The sequence below is a fragment of the Gallinula chloropus genome (genome assembly GCF_964237585.1).
Source record: "Gallinula chloropus genome assembly, chromosome: 19".
Classification (NCBI taxonomy): domain Eukaryota; kingdom Metazoa; phylum Chordata; class Aves; order Gruiformes; family Rallidae; genus Gallinula; species Gallinula chloropus.
This window is the reverse complement of record NC_140104.1, coordinates 8953032-8973398: the sequence shown is the minus strand read 5'-3', so window position 1 is coordinate 8973398 and position 20367 is coordinate 8953032. Positions and strand designations below refer to the sequence as shown.

At 49.7% G+C, this 20367-nt stretch overlaps 1 protein-coding gene across 1 annotated transcript in view; it reads left to right on the top strand.

Annotated features, from left to right (window-relative positions):
* Positions 1-13757: 13757 nt before the first annotated feature.
* GTF2I (general transcription factor IIi) overlaps positions 13758-20367 on the top strand; it is a gene marked incomplete at its 5' end in the record, with an annotated part of 52167 nt that continues 45557 nt past the window's right edge. Inside the window, 2 exons of the mRNA XM_084273140.1 lie at positions 13758-13856; positions 16298-16436. Coding sequence (XP_084129266.1) covers positions 13758-13856; positions 16298-16436 — 238 coding nt within the window. The remainder of the gene's footprint in view (positions 13857-16297; positions 16437-20367) is intronic.

Sequence of the window (20367 nt, the reverse complement as noted above, 5' to 3'; positions counted from 1 at the left end):
GGGGGTTTGGGCCTCCCAGGGAGTGAGATCCTCCCCCCCAAGCCCTCTCACCTCTGGCCTCTGCCACCCCAGACACGGAAAGGCACGGAGGCAGTTTTGGTTGGGTGCGTTTCACCGACTTGGGAACCAGGAAAAGATTTTAATCAGGTGAATTTATGATTTTTTAAGAGGCTTTGATGCCTTATGGGGAGGGAAATACCTACAGCAAGTGCAGGCTGAGCCCTCTGATGCTCCACCAGCACTTGGTCCAGCATTACAGAACCAAGTGCTGGTGTCATCCGGCGCAGCAACACACGGCATCACAGTGGGGCTGAGTGCTGCTGGGCATCTGGGACTGGCCTTTTCATGGAGCAAACCTGCCCCCAGAGCAGTGGCTGGGGTCTGCTGGGGGTGACAGGAGCAGGGACAGGATTGAAGTCACTCGTGACAGCTTCTCCTGAGTATGATGCCATGCTCTGTGACGTGATGCTCTGGGTGCATCAAGAGGAGTGTGGCCAGCAGGTCGAAGGAGGGGATCCTCTGGATGCTGCCCTGTGCAATATGAGCTGGGGAGCTGCTTTGGCAGGGGGGTTGGACCCCATGAGCTCTCCAGGTCCCTTCCAACCCCTGGGATTCTGGGATTCTGTGATTTGGTTTATGGGGTTTTGGTCTGCTTGAGTCCTTATCTTTTCAGGCCATGGGAGCATCTTGATGATGAGTAGAAGTGTTTGGAGGCAGCTGCAGTTTTATTTCCTGGCTCTGGACTTGAATTTGCTGTGGAGTTGGATGCAAATGCTCACATGAAATAACAAAAGCCCAAATAAAAATGTAGGAAACGGCACAAAGGTGGCAGCTGAAAGGAGAGCCAAGATCTGTATCAGTGACCCCAATTAGAGGTACAGTTTGACTTCTGAGCAGCTGGCATCAGTTCTGACGTCTTTCATGCTTCTGCCTGATGCTCAAACCTGTGGCATCTCCAATTAAGAAACAAAGAAACACGATCTAGAGGTAAAAAATGCAATTTTCTCTTCCAAAAATGTCTGAAAGGGGTTTATTCCCGGATCAAACCCCGCTGAGTAGGTGTCTCCTAAGAGGGCACACTCATTATATTTGGATTAGGGCTTTTTGTCCCCAGTATAGAAATCAAGGGCTGATGCTGTAGCACGGGAGGCAGCGGCACGCTCCGGTAATGAGTGGAGACCTTTGAGGTCTGCTGCTGGCCCCAGCACCCTGCGAATGTGCCGGTGGCTGGGGGAAGGCTGCTCCCAGGGTGCAGGTCTGGAACGCTGCACCCTGCACGGGGCCCTAATTACTGCTGCTGAAAGGAGAGCACAGGCAGCAGAGAGAAATTAGGGCGCAGGAGCTACGCTGGGGACTAACGATGTCGACTAACGATGTGGTTCAGAAAGCCAAATGCAATCATAAAGGCTGTGGATGGGGAAGGGGGGTGGAAGCTGGGCAGTGTAGGGCTGTTGCCCTGCTCTGCTTCTCCCCTCTACCCAGCGCAGAGCACGGCAAGGCTGGCTGTGCCACCGTGGCTTGGGCTAAGTGCTGGGCTCAGCTGTTCCTCCCTCAGCTTCTCGATCCATAGAATCCCAGACTGGTCTGGGTTGGAAGGGACCCCAAGGATCACACAGTTCCAAACCCCCTGCCACAGGCAGGGACACCAACCTCCAGGCCTGGAGCTACACAAGGTTGCCCAGGGCCCCATCCAACCTGGCCTTGAACACCCCCAGGGATGGGGCACCCACCCCCTCTCTGGGCAGCCTGTTCCAGCCCCTCACCACTCTCTCTGGAAAGAACTTTCCCCTACTATCCAATTTCAACCTTCCTTCCTTCAGCTTCACTCCATCCCCCTTGTCCTGCCAGTCTCTACCCTTTGAACAAGCTGATTCCCCTCCTGTTTCTCTGCTCCCTTCAGGGACTGGAAGGCTGCAATGAGGTCCCCCCACAGCCTTTGCATCCATCTGCCAGAGCTCCCTGTGTCCAGCTCATGTCCAGCCCCGGCTGCTCAGCTGGGAAGCTCTGTGGCTGCCCAGCACCTCCAGTATCCCCCAAGCTGGGCTTCAAGGCTGCTGGGTTCTGGTGTCAGAGTTCTGGGGGAGAGTAGCAGGAATTCCTGCTGTGATTTCAGGGAGCTTCACTGAGACAATATCCACCTCTCCTTTCCCATGGTTGGGGTGGGAACCTCCAGCCCTTGGTACCTGCCTTTCCTCGCAGCTCAGGGGTGCTGACCCTTCCCATTTTGGAAAAGCAACAGATAATCTCTTTATTACTGTTTTCCCTCAGCTGTAATTTCTGCAGCTTCCCTAATCTTGATCCTGCAGTCACAGGGTATTTTTATACCCCTCTTTTTTGTGTGTGTAACATGATTATCTGCTGAATGGGATCTGCTCCGTTACAATTAGGCAAGTGAAGACGCAGAGCTCAACACTTGAGCCACGTTCCTCAATTATTACTTTTCAAAGACTTTGGTGAGCGTTTTTTGCTGTTGTTGTTGTTGTTGATGTGTTTACAAATCCAATAACAATCCTCATTAGGAGTTGCAAAACATGAAGCCATTTTGATCCCAGGCAGATGGCAGCTAAATGAAGTTTAATTAAAGAATGAGAGCTTTGATTCAAATCATTTTTTAAAAAATATAGTGCACTGAGATGCTAGAGAACAGCATAAACAGCATCTGGGCTTTTTATTCAGGAGCCTGAATGCATTGGAGAGGAAATGCTGTGCAAATCCTTTCGGAGCAATCACGGGCTGTGGGCTGCAGCCCAACGGGCTGGTGTGGCTGGGATGTGCAGAAACCCCCTTCCCTGGGTACTGCAGCAAGGGTTAGAGGTTGGGGGCCCTGCCTGTGGCAGGGGGTTTGGAGCTCGGTGATCCTTGGGGTGCCTTCCAACCCAGAGCAGTCTGGGATTCTATGATTAGAGGGGCAGAGCAGAATGAGAGGAGGTAAGAAGCCCCAGTCTCTCAGGAAAAACCCAACCCAACAGCGTTCCTCGCTCCTCACTGTGCACAGCTGCTCTTCTACACAAATAGAATCTCTTTCCTTCTCCCAGTTTATTTATTTTTCATAATTTCAGCTCCCAAACCAGTGTAGCCCCACTACAGCCCAGGAACAGCAATGTGGTCATGGTATCAGACACCAGCGGTGAGGATGGACAGAATGAGACCGTAGCAATCAGCATTTTTCCAGCAGGCAGCTCCAGATAAGCTTATTTCATGCTCCTTTACCAATTCTCCTTAGCTCCAGTTGCCTCATTTCCTCTGCAGTTTCTTTCACTAAGCTTTTCCTCCATTAAACAGTAAATAAGGACATCCTGTATTTTGCCTTTGAACATGGTGCATGTGATAAGGCTGGTGAACACGTGGGCAGTACAAATATTTGGCTACTAAAAGCACAGGCACTGTTTTCTCCCATAATTTATTCCTCTGCCCTCAGCTAAGGATGTTCTGAGAAGTTTAGCAATCCAACCCACCTGCCACAGGCAGGGACACCAACCTCCAGGCCTGGAGCTACACAAGGTTGCCCAGGACCCCATCCAACCTGGCCTGGAACACCCCCAGGGACGGGGCACCCACCCCCTCTCTGGGCAGCCTGTTCCAGCCCCTCACTACTCTCTCTGCAAAGAACTTCCCCCTAGTATCCAATTTCACCCTTCCTTCCTTTAGCTTCACTCCATCCCCCTTGTCCTGCCAGTCTCTACCCTTTGAACAAGCTGATTCCCCTCCTGTTTCTCTGCTCCCTTCAGGGACTGGAAGGCTGCAATGAGGTCCCCCCACAGCCTTCTCTTCTCCAGGCTTAACCAGCCCAGCTCCCTCAGCTTCTCTTCGTAGCGGAGCTGCTCCTGCTCTCTGAGCATCTGAACCCTCTCCACCAGTTCCCCATCTTTCTTGTACTGGTGGCCCCAGCTCTGGCCACAGGACTCCAGCTGGGGCCTCAGGAGGGCAGAGCAGAGAGGGACAATCCCCTCCCTGTCCCTGCTGCCACCCCTCTGCTGATGGAGCCCAGGATCCCATCGCCCTTCCCAGCTGCAAGAGCCACTGCTGGCTCTTGGGAAGTTTCTCACCCACGATTCAGAGGTCACATATAGAAGAATCAGATCCAAATCCCCCACGCCTGGGGTCTGGATGTGTTCCTGCCCAGAAAAGCAGGGTGCTGGTGATTGGTGTAAGACTGGTGGGTGTTCACTTGCTGTCACCCCTTCACAAATTTTGAATGACTCCAGTAGTTCCAACAGGCCTCTCAGAGGTGAGACAGCAGTTGTCAGAGGTACTGAGATTTACCTACAGAGGCTTTAAGGGGAGCTGGCTGGAATCCCCAGTGCTCCACTCAGCTTGATATGATGCTAAATGATGATAAAACTAACTCCAAATTTGACTCCTCTCCTCCAGTTTTTGGTTTTGCAGGCTGTCTCCCTTCTTGAAAAGAAATGGTTTTGCTTGTTGTGTGAACATCTTCTTCAATCAGGAGATGAAGCTGAGCTGGGTAACGTGTCGAGGGAAAACCAAGGCAATACAAACTACTTTAGAAGCCAGGGAGTTTAGATCAAAGTCTTTCTCTGCCAGAAGGCTGGTCCTTGAATTTGAAATCTAGAAAGAATATCAAGATGAACTGGTCAGATGTTACTTGTTCAGGAATCTGCTGGTAAAAACCCACAGAGGCTGGGTAACACACTGGGTGGCTTTTATTGAAGGAAGCTGCTTGAATTCCCAGGCTCTGGACTAATGGAGAGATTCTTGTGGTCCATGGTGGCACGTTACAGTTGTTAATTACTCTAGCTACTAGAACTGTAGGAGTTATTTCTAGTCTGAGCATTGATTTTACAACGCCCAGCCAATGTCTCTGATGGATTTAGAAGCCTTAAGGAACTGATTCTTCAGTTGGTTGGTTTGTAACCACAATGGGTAAACAATGTTCCACACAAAGCATGACTTCACCCTCTGACTTCAGTTAACTCCTTCATCCCACTCAGTGGCACATGTGGCTGGTAGAGAGGGGACACAGAAGTGTGGGAAGACTCTTTTTTCCTGGAGAAACACCAAATTCCCACTCTCCTGAGGACCCAAATGAGGCAGGGCAAGAGCAGCCTTCCCAGCAGGGAGCAACTGCCACGTTTGAGTCCCAAAATAAATTGTGATGTGACACTGTGTAACCAGAAGGCATCTTCTCTGTAACCAGAACAGCTCTTACCTGTCTGGATGCCACCTCTGGATGGTGTCTGGGCAACAAGCTCCCATTTCTTAGTCTGCTAAAACTCCTCCTGCCTGCCAGGAGAATTCTCTTGAGGGATTTTTTTGTGCAGGATGTACCCAGGACATCTGAATCTGTGTGGAATGGCTGGCTGGGGCTGGGTGTGCAGTGAGGCACAGCTGGAAGAGGACATTGTGGAGTGGTGACATCTTCCACTAAACCAGCCATCTAAAAGGCAAAGGGAGCTGATGTGTTGATTTAGAAAATGGTTGTGGCTGCTACAACAGGTTTGGCACCCTGGGGTGCTGCAGCCCCCACACCAGAGGTTACACCCTTCTCCACAGGAGGAACCTCCCAAGGGCCAGGGGCCTCCAAGATCATCTAGTCCAACCTAGTCCCTTCCCAGCAGACAGCTTTTGAGCTTTAATGCCTGGCTTGATTTATCTGTTTTCAAGTAAGCAGGCTTCTACTTCCTTTGCAAAGGAGATTTACTTGGAATTGTAGTGTTTGGTGATTCCTCTTGGCCAACTCTCAACAAACTGTTAACCTTGAGGATAATACTGAGGTGGGGAACATGATAAATATTGCTTGGTCAGCAAGGAACTATGTAAAGGATGTGTAAAGTTCTGCCTAGAGGGCTACAGTGTTAGCACATGGTGTGCATTGTGCTACCTCAGGAGAAACCACTTATCTCTGAGAAGATAGCAAGAGGGTGGAAGAACAGGAGGGAGCCTGAAGTCTGCAGAACCAGCTCTGTGGCTCTGTTAGGAGGGCAAAAGCTGAAGTTCACCAAAAGGACCTGTAATGGAAAGGAAGAAAAGAAGTAAAGGCCATGCAATGTCTTTGAAGCCCACCAAGAGATTACTGGGGTGGGGTAGGTGGGTGGGCGATAATAAGTTCTCACAATGGAAAAATTAACCTTTCCTTGAAACCCTGGGAATATGTATATTTTATGAATAGACCATGTCCTTAAGCACTTCTTCTGCACGCCTTTTAAATACCTCCAGGGATGGGGACTCCATCACCTCCCTGGGCAGTCTGTGCCAACGTCTGACAGCCCTTTCAGTACAGAAATTCTTCCTGATATCTGACCTGGACCCCCCCGGGGCAGTTTTAAGCCATCTCCTCTCATCCTATTGCTTGTCACCTGAGGCTGACCCCAACATCTCTGCAACCTCCTTGCAGGTAGTTGTAGAGAGCGATGAGGTCTCCCCTCAGCCTCCTTTTCTCCAGACTAAAAGCCCCAGCTCCCGCAGCAGCTCCTCACAGGGCTTGTGCTCCAGACCCTTCCCCACCTTTGTCACCCTCCTCGGGATGTGCTCCAGCATCTCAGCATCCTTCCAGCCTCGTCACCAAGGCCAGCGAGTTGGGATTGTGGCTTGTCACGGCACCAACACCAGAAAGAGTTTTGCATGGCTAAAACCAACATGTTGATACTTTGGGAAAGCATGGCTGGTCCTAAAACGATCTATTTTCAACAGCAAGATTTGTTTGGGGCTTTTTTTCTCGTTTGAAAACGTAGAAACACAGTGTTTCCCTCTGGGAAACTTTCTATGCACGTTGCAGCTACATTTAAAAGTGCCAGAGCCCTGGGACAGGCTGCCCAGGGGGTTGTGGAGTCTCCATCTCTGGAGATATTCCAGCCCCGTCTGGACGCCGCCCTGTGCAATATGAGCTGGGGAGCTGCTTTGGAGGGGGGTTGGACCCCAGGAGCTCTCCAGGTCCCTTCCATCCCTTGTGATTCGAGTTCTGAAGGGAGGGGACGATCGCGGCGCTGCCACCGAGCCCAGGCCGCGGCACAGGGGCGCTGGGGGCGCGGCGGGGGGGGCAGCAGCCGCCCACTCCGACCGTGCGGAGGCGTTTTCGGGGCTCGGCGCTGCCGATGACCCGAGCGAGAGGGCGAGACGAGGCGGCGAAGCCCCGCGGGGCAGCCGAGAGCTCTCCCCGCTCCAGGCCGCAGGGAAGGAGGGAGCCATCCTCTGCCCGGGGCTCCCCTCACCCCTCCCCCGCCGCCGCTTCTCGCCCGCACCCTCCCGAGCGGCCACCGCCGGCCCGGGCCCGGTTTCCCCCGCCGGCGCGGGGCTCGCCGGGAGCCGCAGTCCCACTCCCTCCCCGCGGCCCGGCCCGGCCGCCGCCGCCGGACTCCGGCTCCCGGCGGTCCCCGCGAGGGCCGCGCCTGCGCGGCCGGGGCTCGGCGAACAAAAAACCTCCCCCCTCTCCTCCCGCCCCCTCCCCTCCCCCGCAGCGGCGCTGGGCTCAGCCCGACACCGCGAAGGGGAACGCGGGGCCGTGCGGCGGCCGGGCCCATCGCCGCGCCCGCTGCCGAGAGGCCGCGGGGAAGCCGCCTTCCCGCCGCCCCCAGGCCCTCTCCCGCAGCCCGCCCGCGCCTCCGCGCCTCCGGACAGCGGGACCGGGCTGTCTGCGCCCGGCGGCGGGGTGAGTAGGGGGGCGAGACCGGGACCCCGCGGTCCCTGAGGGGAGGCCGTCCCCCCGCCTCGGCCCCGGCGCGGCGGGATACGGGGGGGTGAGAACGGGACAGCGGCACGGTGGGGCCTGCGTCTCCTCCCCGCGCCCCAGGGGGAGCTCCTGCCGCCGCTTCGCGGGGTGCGGGAGGGGCCGGGGCTAGACGGGGCGGCTACCGGCATCCACCCCCCCCGCGTCTCTTCGCCGCTCCCCGCCCCCTTCTCAGCGCCGTGTGCGGGGGGGGCGGGGGGCGGGGTTCCGCGCCCTTCGCCCACCCCCTCCCCCGGGGACCCCGGCCGCTGGGAGGAGGAGGCACTGTTGCGGCAGCGCCGCCTCCCATTGGCTGGCGGGGCGGCGCGAACGTGCCGGAGTCCCGCGGGTGGCAGCGGCGATTGGACGCGGCAGCGGAGGGGCGGGGCAAGGTACGCGAGGCAGCCGCGGGGGGGTCCCGCTCCTCAGGGTGCTCAGTGCTGGTGGGACCGCGGCAGCGGCCTGTCCCCCAGCCGGGCGGCGCCGGGTCCCTGTCCCGAAGCCTCCCTGATGGGTGGGGGGTGCGCTTGGGATTGTGAGGCCTGGCACAGCGCAGCCCCGTGTAGGGCCTGGCGCCCGGGCTCAGGGGAGGGAGCGCTCGGGTCGTGCAGGTGAGCAGCGCCTGGGGCGGGGGGAGCGAGCGGAGGGGCGGTGACTTGTGGATCCTTCTCAAAATCCTGACGCTTTTGGGTGTTTTGGGGGTTTATTTTTCCCACCGTCTCTTCTGTATAGAATCACAGAATCCCAGACTGGTCTGGGTTGGAAGGGACCCCAAGGATCAGAGAGTTCCAACCCCCCTGCCACAGGCAGGGACACCAACCTCCAGGCCTGGAGCTACACAAGGCTGCCCAGGGCCCCATCCAACCTGTATGCCAGGTGACTCAACTGTGACTCCAGCCTGGCGCTTGTGTCTCACTCTGCAGGCGGCAGATCTGCGCTCCAGTCAGCTGTCAGGGAGCAGGTTGCCTGGGGAAGGGCGGGAGAGCCCCAGGAGAGCTCCCGGAGAGCCCCAGGAGGGCCCTTGTGCAGGCTGGGGGCTGGAGGCAGGGCTCCAGCAAAGGTGGGTGTGTGTGCAGCAGCGAAGAGCTTCTCCCACTGGTCACAGAGAGTCCGTCAGCCTGATGGTTAAAGGCAGGCGGACAGAAAGCCGTACACCTGCCTCAGCGTGTAACATTCCTGCCTCTCTGGGGTTTATGGTGGTGTTTTTAATCATCACAGCGTTCTGGGTATCACCTGCTGTGTTTCCAGTTCTGTATTTGACAGCTTCTTTGGCCAGAGGCTCTGTGTCTTAAGTTGCTGGAGAGAAATGTCTGCGTGGTGACTGTTTCATGACCATCCCCTCGTAAGCTGAGCGTGTCGCAGAGTTGCTGTCAGTGTGTGCAAATCCCACAATAAGGAGCAACTCTTAGGCTGTGCTTTTAAATGTATGCAATACTTTGCTTGTCTAACTTTAACAAAATCCTATAAAACATTAAGGAAAAAAGGCAACAAAAAGAAAGGCTTGTAAATCCCTTAAGTAAATTAGCATAAAAGTTTGCCCCCCCCATACACCCTGGTGAGAGGCTACTCACAGCCCTTTGTCTTATCCCTCAGGACACGAGAACCTTTTCATAGAAGTTTTGTTGGAACTTGTTTTCTTCTGGAAGAACTATGAATTTGCAGTTTTCTGAAAAAAACCCCAAACCTTAGTGATGCAATCCCAAACTCTTTTGGCTTTTATTTCTGGTCTTGCCTGGATGGAGAGAGGCTTCTAATAGGATTGACATAAGCGCTTTAATTCAAGGAAGAGCATGTGGAAATTGGTGTTCTGGTGGTTTGGTTAAATACAATATAGGAACAGGGGAGGGAGATGGAGAGAGGGAGCTCAGTGACCCAGTAGAGGGGACTGGTTACTGCTGAAGAGGGCTGGGGTGATTAGTTTCATGGCTTTCCCAGGGTGTCCTGATCAGCTCACACCAGTGAGGTCAACAATGTCTCGCTCTGGAAAACGTGCAGCCCCCAGGGCACACTGCTGGCTCATGGCCACCCTGTCATCTACCAGCACCCCCAGTACCTTCTCCACAGAGCTCCTCTCCAGCAGCTCCCCCCCAGCCTGTCCTGATTCCAGCAGTTATTCCTTCCCACGTGCCAGACTCTCCACTTGCTTTTGTTGAACCTCATCTGGTTTCTCCCTGCCCAGCTCTCCAGCCTGTCCAGGCCTCGCTGGATGGCAGCACAGTGTTCCTGCCTGTTGGACACTTTGCAGCCCTTGGGCGGGGGGGTGGAGTGATGGAGCAGCTTTGTGGGGCTCAACTACAGGCTGGGGTTAAAACATGATATTCGCAAATTCCTTGATGCTGCAGTAGGACACTATGTACTTAAAGACTCAAAATCTAAATGAATTGTTCTCTGAGTCTGCCTGGATTTAATACAGAAATAGACTTTTATGCTAATTGCTTCTTAACTGCTCCAAGCTGGGTAATGCATTTAGCTGTATGCAGTTGCCTTGTGAGGTGTATTGTTAGATACTGTGTTTTCATTTTATCTAAAATGTCATTATTTAATGTTGGTCTATGTTGGCATCTGTAGAAAGAGTGACAATCATATTTAAATATCTCTTTGCCAGTGTTATGCAGACTTGTGAATGAGAGAAATCAGAGCTGCTTTTACACTAACAGTTGCTGGAACAGGTTTTACTTTTTTTAATGGTTCTTAAGAGTAGTTGTTCAATATCCTAAAAATACCTAGAAAATGGGGATTAATTATTATGTGGTTTAGGGGCATGAAATAGGGGTGTCTCCCAGCTGCATAATGAAGGGTGTTCCCCCCCTCCCCAGCACAATGCTGCTGGTTTCATGTGGCTTTGTGGTGTCTGGGTGCTACTGGGTGTGCTGAGCCTCAGGTGTTTCCTCTTAGCTTTGTTTGTTAGGGCCCTTGTTCTCTTTCCCACTGCCTTTCCTTACTGACCTTATGCTCAGCTACCCCTGGAGACAAAAGAGAGAGAAAGCTGAAATCAGTGAGCACTACAGGGGGATTTGGGCAGCGTGTTGGTTTGCAGCAAGATTTTTATACCTTGACTTTGATTCTGCAGATCGTGTTACTAATGAGTGGGATGTGGAGCTGTAAGTGGTGTTGCTGGTGTGTGTTGTTGTCAGATGCTCAGTGCTGTGTCTCGTTGCTTCTGTTGCTGTGAGTAGAATCCCTGCTGCGGGAGCTGGGTGGAAATGGCGACGGGCAAACATCCCAGCTGCAGGGTTTCATGGGTCACTGTCGCTAGTAATGGGGTCGGGTGTGAATGGCCAGAGCTGCTTTCCAGGGAGCTGGCTCCTCAGTGAAGCCCTGAGTGCTGAAGCCACATGTCTGTAATCCTCCTGTCTCGAACTAGGAGGTGATACAGCTTAAGGCTAGGGAGGTGAACAGGGGCTTTAGTGAGCAAAGGAGCAGGAGGGTTCACTTTACATGCAGACTTCTCCTCAGTTGGTTTGGGGTTTTTTTTCACAGGAATGTTTTCTTTTAAAGAAATACTATAAAATGTTTACAGTTAGGGTAGGAAAAAGTGAAGTGAAATGATGGGTAAATAGTTCTTGCTTCCCAGGAAGGCGTAGCTCAACTGGATACCGCTGGAATCAGGACAGGCTGGGGGGGAGCTGCTGGAGAGGAGCTCTGTGGAGAAAGACCTGGGGGTGCTGGTAGGTGACAGGTTTTCTCACTCTTCTGATTCTTTCCCCATCCCATGGGGGGCTGGGAGTGAGCAGCTGCTGGGGCAGAGCTGCTGGCTGGGTTAACCCACTCCTCCCCCCAGCCCAAATCGTTAAGTGCTCCATCCTTGGCACTCTACCTGTGGATTTTGTAAGACTTTCTTCACAGTTATAGCCAGTTATTGGGTAAAGACTCATCTTGGCACAGTAATACTGAAGGATTTATAGATAATTAACACCAATATTAACTGATCTGGAAGTTCTTTTTTTAGCAATATAAGGTTAATAGATAGATCATCAGTGGTGCTCCAGCAGCCAGCTTGTAATTGGTGGAAGGATGGTGTTCTGGTGGACCTTTGTAGCATGGTGGTAATAGGTGAGGTGTTAACTCTTTTTTTCAAGGCTTTGCACTGGGTGATGGTGCTGTCACACACTTCCTAAGGGCCTGATCTTAGAAAGGCAACTGGTTTCATTAGACTTACTGAATCATAGCTTACTCTTTCTAATAATAAACACTGCCCCAGTGGTACAGATAAGGATAGTGGAGAAAACTGGGGTTTTTTGAAAGGGAGAAACTGGTGAAACGTGGAGGTAAAAATTAAATCTTTCATGTGTGACTTGCTGCCAAGTGAGTAGGAAAAAACACTCTTGTGCTGCCATAGTGCAGTAGGATGTCTCTTGAATTTACATTAAACACTGATCTGGCACCATACAAACTGGCCAAAGGATAGTGGGTGTGTTAAAATGCCAAGGCACTGTTGGAAAGGCCCTTCCAGATGTTATTAAGAGAGCAGTGCAATGATAGCCTAACCTAACTGTGCTGGTCTAAATCTGAGTCCAAGTTGCCAAGGCTGTGGCATCATGTGCAGCAGTAGCAAGGTAGCTGAGGATGTCCTGTCTGTCCTATATTGAGCCAGGATGGCTGTTTGTGTGGCTGTGCAGGGAATCAAACTGGGACTTCTCCTCCCCCTTCCCTGGACAGACTCCCTGGGTTTACTTGTGCGTGCCCATGGATCAGAAACCACCTTCCAGGGATGGGAGCAGCTCTGCATGGGGAGACATCCTGTGCTGGCACTGTGCTGGTGTGCTCATGCACCACAGCCTTCAGATGATTGCTTGGTCTGTTTTCTGGACAAGATACCTCTGCAAAATAGAAAATAAGTTTAGTCTTGTTTTTACACAGCCTGACTTTATCTAGAGTGGGGCAGGTGTGGAGTCTTCTTCTCTGGAGATGTTCCAGCCCCATCTGGTCACCTCCCTGTGCAACCTGTCCTAGTGACCCTGCTTTGGCAGGGGGGTTGGACTCAGTGATCCCTTCAGATCCCTCCCAACCCCTACAATTCTGTTATTCTTTTGAAAAGTCTACAAGCTATAATATTTGAAATCTCTGTCAGCTTCTCAACCCTACAAGAGTTGATCTTGAGAACTCCATTAGGTATCAAAAATCATGGCTCAATGAAGATTGATTTATTTACATCACATCATAATCTCCCTTTTCCTTCTGATACTGCAATAAATAAGCTGCCCTCCTTCTTCTGGAGGATAACCCCACCAGCCTCTGCTGCCCCATCCCCAGCTGAGCCTCTTGAGTTCAGTGAAGCAGTCAAAATTGTTTGACAGTTATTACTCCTTTATATTCACTCTTAAAGTATGCCAACTGCTGGCAAAAGCATAAACAAATCCTGAGGGTTAATTATGTCTTAAATGTTGAAAGTCTCCTGAATGACATAAAAAAGTAGGTTTAAATCTGATTTTTTTGGGTGAGGTTTTCTTGTGTCACTACTCAAATTCAGTTTTTAATTTTAGCAGCTTAATTGGGACTGCTTAGTTTTGGAGTTAATTCTACAGCTGAATAGTAGGTGAATTAAAGTTTCATGTTCTGGTTACTGATACTGTCATCTCTGTGGCCAGGATTTTGGGGCAGAGTGGTGGGTTTGGTTTTTTTTTGAGCCAGGCCACCCTAAAGTGAAAATTACCTGAAGGATTGTTCTGATATTTGTGTTATAACTGTGACTTGCCATTTCTTTTCAGCACTGTTAATACTGGTGGCTTTTTGCCTTGGGTATATCCTCTCAGACATGCTTAGAAAGAAAAATCAATGTAAATCTAGGTAATGAATTACTGTGCATCTTTCTAGGCACAAAGGATTTGTGGTCTAGTTATGGCCTGACATGTTAATTTTTGAATGTTTAGCTCCAGCTTTGGATGAAATAGCAGGAAATAGAAAATAAGATTGAGCATTTACTGCTAATTTACCTGTGTGTCTCCTTGTGTGTGTTTGTGGTGGGGTGTGTTCTGGGTTTGGGAATGTTTGGGTTTGTTTCTTTTTCTTTGCTTGCTTGAGAGGTGCTTTAGTTTTCTTGCATTGTTGTGCATATCTGAACAGGATATTTTCTTTTCATTTTACAGGAGGAAAAATGTCCCAAACTGCCACAGCAGCAGCATCCATCTGTGATGAGGATAACTCCGAAAGCAGGATGGTGGTCACATTCCTCATGTCAGCACTTGAGTCAATGGTCAGTGGAGGAGTTAAGCAGATGCATTATAACTCTCTCTTGGCACAGGCAGGGGTTACACCAGTATTTTGCTGCCTGCTGGGTGTAAAAAAAAGGAAAGGTGTAATGTCCTACCTCTATACCTTATTGTGTGCTGGCCAACCAGCTGTCACTCTGTTCCTTGCTTGTGGAAAAATCATGCCAACCACCTTCTTAACAGTCATCGTGGGTTTTTTGCTGTTCAACTTGGTGTGGTTGTTTTGGAAAAATATACATATTGTCAAATAAACAAAGAGGAAATAATTTCTTGATTGCTCAGGACAGGTTTGAAAGACCAAGAGTGTGTTCTGAGCTCTGTCATCTGTAATAGAGACTGAATAAATGGTCTGGAGGCAACTGCTTTGTCCTTAGCTGCTGGACCAAGTCAGTAAAACTTGTTCAGAAAAGACTTTCTTATTTTTTAAAAGTTTGACATATCACCTGTTTTTTTAGAGGTTATTTGATCATTGTGTGATGGGTTTTAAGGCTGAGTGGAAATGCCTGTCCTCTTACCTTAAAGTTGAGGCACTGTCAAAGGTCTGGTTCTTTAAAATTTATTTCTTAAATAATAAGCAAGAACAACCCCTTTTTTTCTTTAGCAATGAAACATTGAGTAGGGTGGTTCTAAGAGAATTGATGGCAAAGTCCTTTTTCCCAATGGCAGTGTTTGGTTTCTGGAGGCTTTGTGTCACTTTCTCCTCTCATGTCACAGTTGTTGGTGTCTTTCTATGTTGCAGCAAACTCTGATCTTCTGAATTCCCATGAGAAGTTAACTCATTGTCACCACTTATTGATGATCTCACAAACTTTCTTAGGCTCTTTGCCCTCTCCTTGCATGGTCGGCTTTCTGCCTTGCTGCTGTTGTGCTGAGCAGTGGGGCAGAGTCTGGCTGGAGACCTGTGACTAGTGGTGTTCCCCAGGGCTGGGTGTTGGGTTCAGTCCTGTTTAATATCTTCATCGACGACCTTGATGAGGGAACAGCATCCACCCTCAGCAAGTACCTGGTGATCCAGAGCTGGGAGGAGTGACTGACCGGCAGGAACACTGTGCTGCCATCCAGTGAGACCTGGACAGGCTGGAGAGCTGGGCAGGGAGAAACCAGATGAGGTTCAACAAAAGCAAGTGGAGAGTCTGGCACTTGGGAAGGAATAACTGCTGGAATCAGTACAGGCTGGGTGGGAGCTGCTGGAGAGCAGCTCTGTGGAGAAGGACCTGGGGGTGCTGGTAGATGACAGGGTGGCCATGAGCCAGCAGTGTGCCCTGGGGGCTGAGAGAGACAATGGGATCCTGGGGGGCATCAAGAGGAGTGTGGCCAGCAGGTCACAGGAGGGGATCCTCCCCCTCTGCTCTGCCCTGGTCAGGCCCCACCTGCAGTGTTGTGTCCAGTGCTGGGCTCCCTGGGATAAAAAAGCCAGGGATGTCCTGGAGAGAGTCCAGAGGAGGCTACAGAGATGATGAAGGGCCTGGAGCATCTCCCCTCTGAGGAAAGGCTGAGTGAGCTGGGGCTGTTCAGCCTGGAGAGAAGAAACTAAGGGGGGACCTTATCAACGCTGATAAATACCTGAAGGATGGGATGCAGGGGGAAATGGGCAGCCCCTTTTCAGTGCTCTGTGGGGACAGGACAAGGGGCAATGGCTGCAAGTTAGAGCATAGGAAGAACTTTTCCCCAGTGAGGGTGCCAGAGCCCTGGGACAGGCTGCCCAGGGGGTTGTGGAGTCTCCATCTCTGGAGATATTCCAGCCCCGTCTGGATGCTGCCCTGTGCAATATGAGCTGGGGAGCTGCTTTGGCAGGGGGGTTGGACCCCAGGAGCTCTCCAGGTCCCTTCAACCCCTATGATTGTTGGATTCTTTGCCAGAAATTCCTCCCAGCAGAACACACGTGGGTGTTCCTAGGGAAGGTGCACTCCTGCCCTTCTTCTGGAGGAATTCACTTGAGCCTGAGCACAGCAGGCAGGACAAGGCAGACTGGGGGCAGCCTTCCTGCTGGCAGCCACACCTGCCTGAGCAGAACATGATGCATGAGTTATGTGTTCTGGATGACAAAACTCCTGTAAACCCTCCTGAAAGTTGGGAGTTGGTGTGAGACACTCAAAATTATCATCTTAACAGGGAAGTGATACTTTCACATGGATTGATACCATAAATCATTTTAATTAAAACCAGTGCAATCTCTGGGTCTAGACCAGGCCTGCATTTCACTAATGCATCTACTACAATGCTTTTAAGATTCCTGATGAAAAGCTCTCCAGATGTATAAATTATCCTTTGCTAATGGCTGATGTTGTGTTACTTGTGGTGCCTTCTGGACGGTGGATGCTGGCAGCAGAAGTAATGACTGTTTTACATGATACCACATACATTTCTATTAACTGTACTCTTTAACTATGGTAATAAAACCTTTTTTTTTCCCTTCTTTTTATAGTGTAAAGAGCTTGCCAAGTCCAAGGCAGAAGTTGCCTGTATTGCTGTCTATGAAACAGATGTGTTTGTAGTTGGAACTGAGAGAGGAAGAGCCTTTGTCAATTCTAGGAAAGATTTTCAGAAGGATTTTATTAAATACTGTAAGTTTCACTGTTGTATTTTTGTATTTCACAAGCTGCTTACTGTATATTGCATAACAGGAGTAACTTTGGGGAGCAGAGCTCTGTGTATGGTGGCTACATGCTATCCTTATGTTGGCTATGGCAAAAGCAGCTGTTTAAAAGTTATCAGTACCAGTGGTCTTGTTTGGTGTGTTATTTCAACTGTGGCTGGAAATGTTTGCTTTTTTTCTGTAGATAACATGACAAAGTAGTTCCACAGGAAGTATTAAACTGTCCACCTTCCAACACATCCTGCATTTCCCAGTGCTTGTTATTTTCTCTTTGTATCCCTTCCTCCAAGTTGTTTTTTCCTACTCATAAAGGCTGGCAGGACATTGAACAGGTAGTGGACTACTTCTGTCAGCTCAGATGGTCTGGGATCTTCATGCCTTATTAAAGCAGATGTGCATTTTAGCAAGATGATATTTTTCTGTGACTTTTTTATATCACTGTTGTTTAGTGGGCAGAAACATGCATCATGCTCTAATGACTTAAAAATGATATCTGCATTACTTCTGTACTCCTTTAAGTATGTCTACTTAGTGGGAGGGTTTTGTTTAATTTAATTTTAGGGTAAGACAGTGGAACTTCTGTGATCATAAACCTTGATCTGTTGAGCACAAGGTAGTATGCTTATGGGTGAAGTTTCAAAGATTCAGTGACTCTTTGGGGGGAGCATTGATCTGCTTGTTTAGTAAAGTATTGTTGATGGATGCTGCTTAATCAATAAGGAAATGTACCTTTACCTGCCTAGGGAAAGAGCATCAGGTATGGAACATCATGGAGTGTCAGGTGGAGCTCTGGGCTTTTGCTGCTGACATTACTCTCTTGGACAGTGACTTTCTGTGTGCATAAGTATATTTGCTCTAAGGAGAGTCACCACAGTGTTGCCTTGCAACTGGTACCAAAATGCAGAATTACAACCTCACTGAGGACTCCACTATAAGATGAATTAATTCCTTATATATATATATATATATTTAAAGGGTCAGTCTTCTGATACTGGTATTTATGAAAACTATTGGTTGAATAATGGGAGGGAGCTCAGTTGTTCCCTTGAATTCTTCTCTTTGGTTGGTTTTGTTCTTTGAAGGGCTTCCCTGAGGTCCTAGATGCTTTGTTTTATTGCTGGCACAGTGTTATCCTGGGCCCTGTTATGCTGGAGGCTTTGTATACTGTGCACATCTACTGGTAGGGAGTCTGACTTCACTGGGGTTTGCTGTTTGATCTCCCTGGCTAGATCTGCATGTCTGGTTCTCTGTGGGGGAAGCACAGGGTGTCTCATCCCTGCTTGTGCTCGACTCTTATCAGACCTGGTTTCTATGGGCATGTGAACGTGTTTAAACCTCAGCAGTACTCCTGATAAGCTCAGTCCTGGCTTTCATGGTTTCATATCCTCAGTACTTCCCAGGGAGTTCTGATGCTGACTTTGTGACTGACAAACATTGATAATTCCAGGCAATTTGACTTCAGAACACCAGTTTTTGGGAATAACAGTGTTATTCATTCCTGGCAATGCTGATTCGGTCGCTGCCTTTGACAACTTTGAAGTCTTGATGGAGTTTATAGTGAATATTGTTTGATCTAAACCACAGAACAGTGTAGGCAACAATTCCTTTCCCCTCACACTTTGTTTCTTCCCTGGGGATGTTCCAGGCCAGGTTGGATGGGGCCCTGGGCAACCTTGTGTAGCTCCAGTCCTGGAGGTTGGTGTCCCTGCCTGTGGCAGGGGGTTGGAGCTCTGTGATCCTCGGGGTCCCTTCCAACCCAGACCAGTCTGGATTCTATGATTCTGTGAAAAAGAAATCCAGGAAGGTGACAGTTCTGTGTTTTTAGCAAGCTAGACTTGGGCCCTTTTTGTTCCTTTGGGATTAATAAAGGCTGCCAAGAGATTCTTACCTTGCTCTTGGAATGAAACCTTTGAAAAGTCAGCTGTGGTACCAGTCTCTGGAAGATGTGGTGCTGCAATATTGAAAATCACTTCTCTACTTGTGTGGGTATCTTCAGTTTTCTTGAAGTATGGGAACAGAAGTGTAGTTCCCAAGTGTTCCTGTGCTTAGGTCTGACTCTTGTAGCAAGCCAGTGTGTGTCTGCAGTCTTTACTTCTGCTTTTCCCACAACTCTTTTGTATAGTTTAAGTAAATCTGAAGAGTTTTCAGAATTTGGAGGGCTCAGGCTTCAAACCTCCTGCTTAAGGAGTATAATTTTGTGGGCTAAATAGATGAAATGAGGTTTATGAAGGAAGTAACATGTGTGCTTTGTAGCAGTATAGGCCTGATGAAAATAGCAGCGGTCAGTGAAAGTGGTGCTGGAGTTTGGTTTCTGTGGCTTTCATTCACAACAGCTTTCACCCATGTGGGTTCCCTAATGCCTAGCTGCAGGGGAAGGAGCAGTCCTGAGCACATCTCACCTACCTTGTTACCCTGAGAAAATGTGTTAGAAATAAACTATTGAGGTGCTGCTTTTTTATCTTAGTATATGTTGTGTAGTGAGTGCTGAAGGAACAGGCAACGGGTGTTATTTACTTAATATATTATCTGACCCGATTTTCTTCTGAATTGTGCTTAATTAAGGTGGCTTTCAGCCTTGTAAGTAATCAAGGTCATGCTGTCTTGCCCTACTAAACCTCTTTGGTTTTGTTACTGTTTCCTGCTGAAGTGTATTTCATGATCCTCTTGGAACAGGCTCAGCAAGACAAGGTGCATCCTCACCCTTGGAGCTGTGGAGTCATCAGCCATCCTGAACAGGGGACTTGTGCCTCAGGTGTCTCAAGAATGCTTTTCCTTTCATGCATCTATCTTTGTTGTCTTGGCAGTTTGCCTTGAGGTCTGGTGGGGGTTTGGTATGAGCTCTGTTGAATTAATTCTCCTTTGAATGGAGCTGAAGGTGGTTTATAAAACAAACATAAACCCCAGAAGAGGCCTCATCATCCCCAGGTTGTATTTACCTCCCAGAAGTGAACTCTCAGAAGAGCTTCCTGACTCAAAACACCTTTTTTTGGTCATCTGCTCTGAACTGTAAAAGAGATTTAACCAGCACTCTGTGTTCTGTCCCATCTGCCAAGGAGTTGATTGTTCTCCAAGAATCCTGGTTGCCTCTGCTAGCTCTTCTGCTGGTACTGGCTGTTGCACCATCGCTGAGTTGCTTGCATGGACTCACAATCCTGCTAATTCTGCAACTTTTGTCTACTGTCCCAGTCCTGCTGCTTTTCCCTTCTTTGGTGTCAGGGCTCTGGGCTCACTTGCTTGAGGTTGGGGCTGTCTCACATCTGTAGGTGGTTCCATCTTGGATAATAGGTCCTTTATTTTTAGGAGCTTTCATTTATCCTTCTGGTGGGCTCAGGTTTCCACGCTGCTCTGAATACACCTGATGTGGGTCAGAGTTTGGCTTGAAGTCCTGCTAGAGACTTTGGCCCAGTACCTTCCGCTCTTCTTACCTCTACCTCCATGTCCATCCAGCCACAGGTTGCAAGAGCTCCTTGTACCTTCAAGAATGCTCAGAATCCAAGTGTTTTAAATGGGTACAGCTGTTCCTCCTGCTCCTGATGAATGAATGGTACACGATGCTCCAAAGACCTTATGGGAAAGGTTGCTCATCTGTGGCTGCTCAGTGTCTTTGGTATGTGGATTACTGTTCCTTTTTTGGATATCCTCCATCATCTGCAGGCAAGTAAAATGACTCTGCCCATAAAATAGGCTATTATGAACCTCCTTGAAGATCTATGGCTAGGCTTCAATCTCATGGAATCCTTCTGGCCTTTCAGCAAACAGAAGAATTGGGTTTTCTGAGGAATTCTTCTGGCATTGTGCTCCCTCATCTCTTGGACTGATAAAATGCTTCAGCAGTTTAGAAGGGGGTGGGATAAGCAACCAAAAAAAAAAAAAAGAAACCTGAAGGGATAGATCTTACT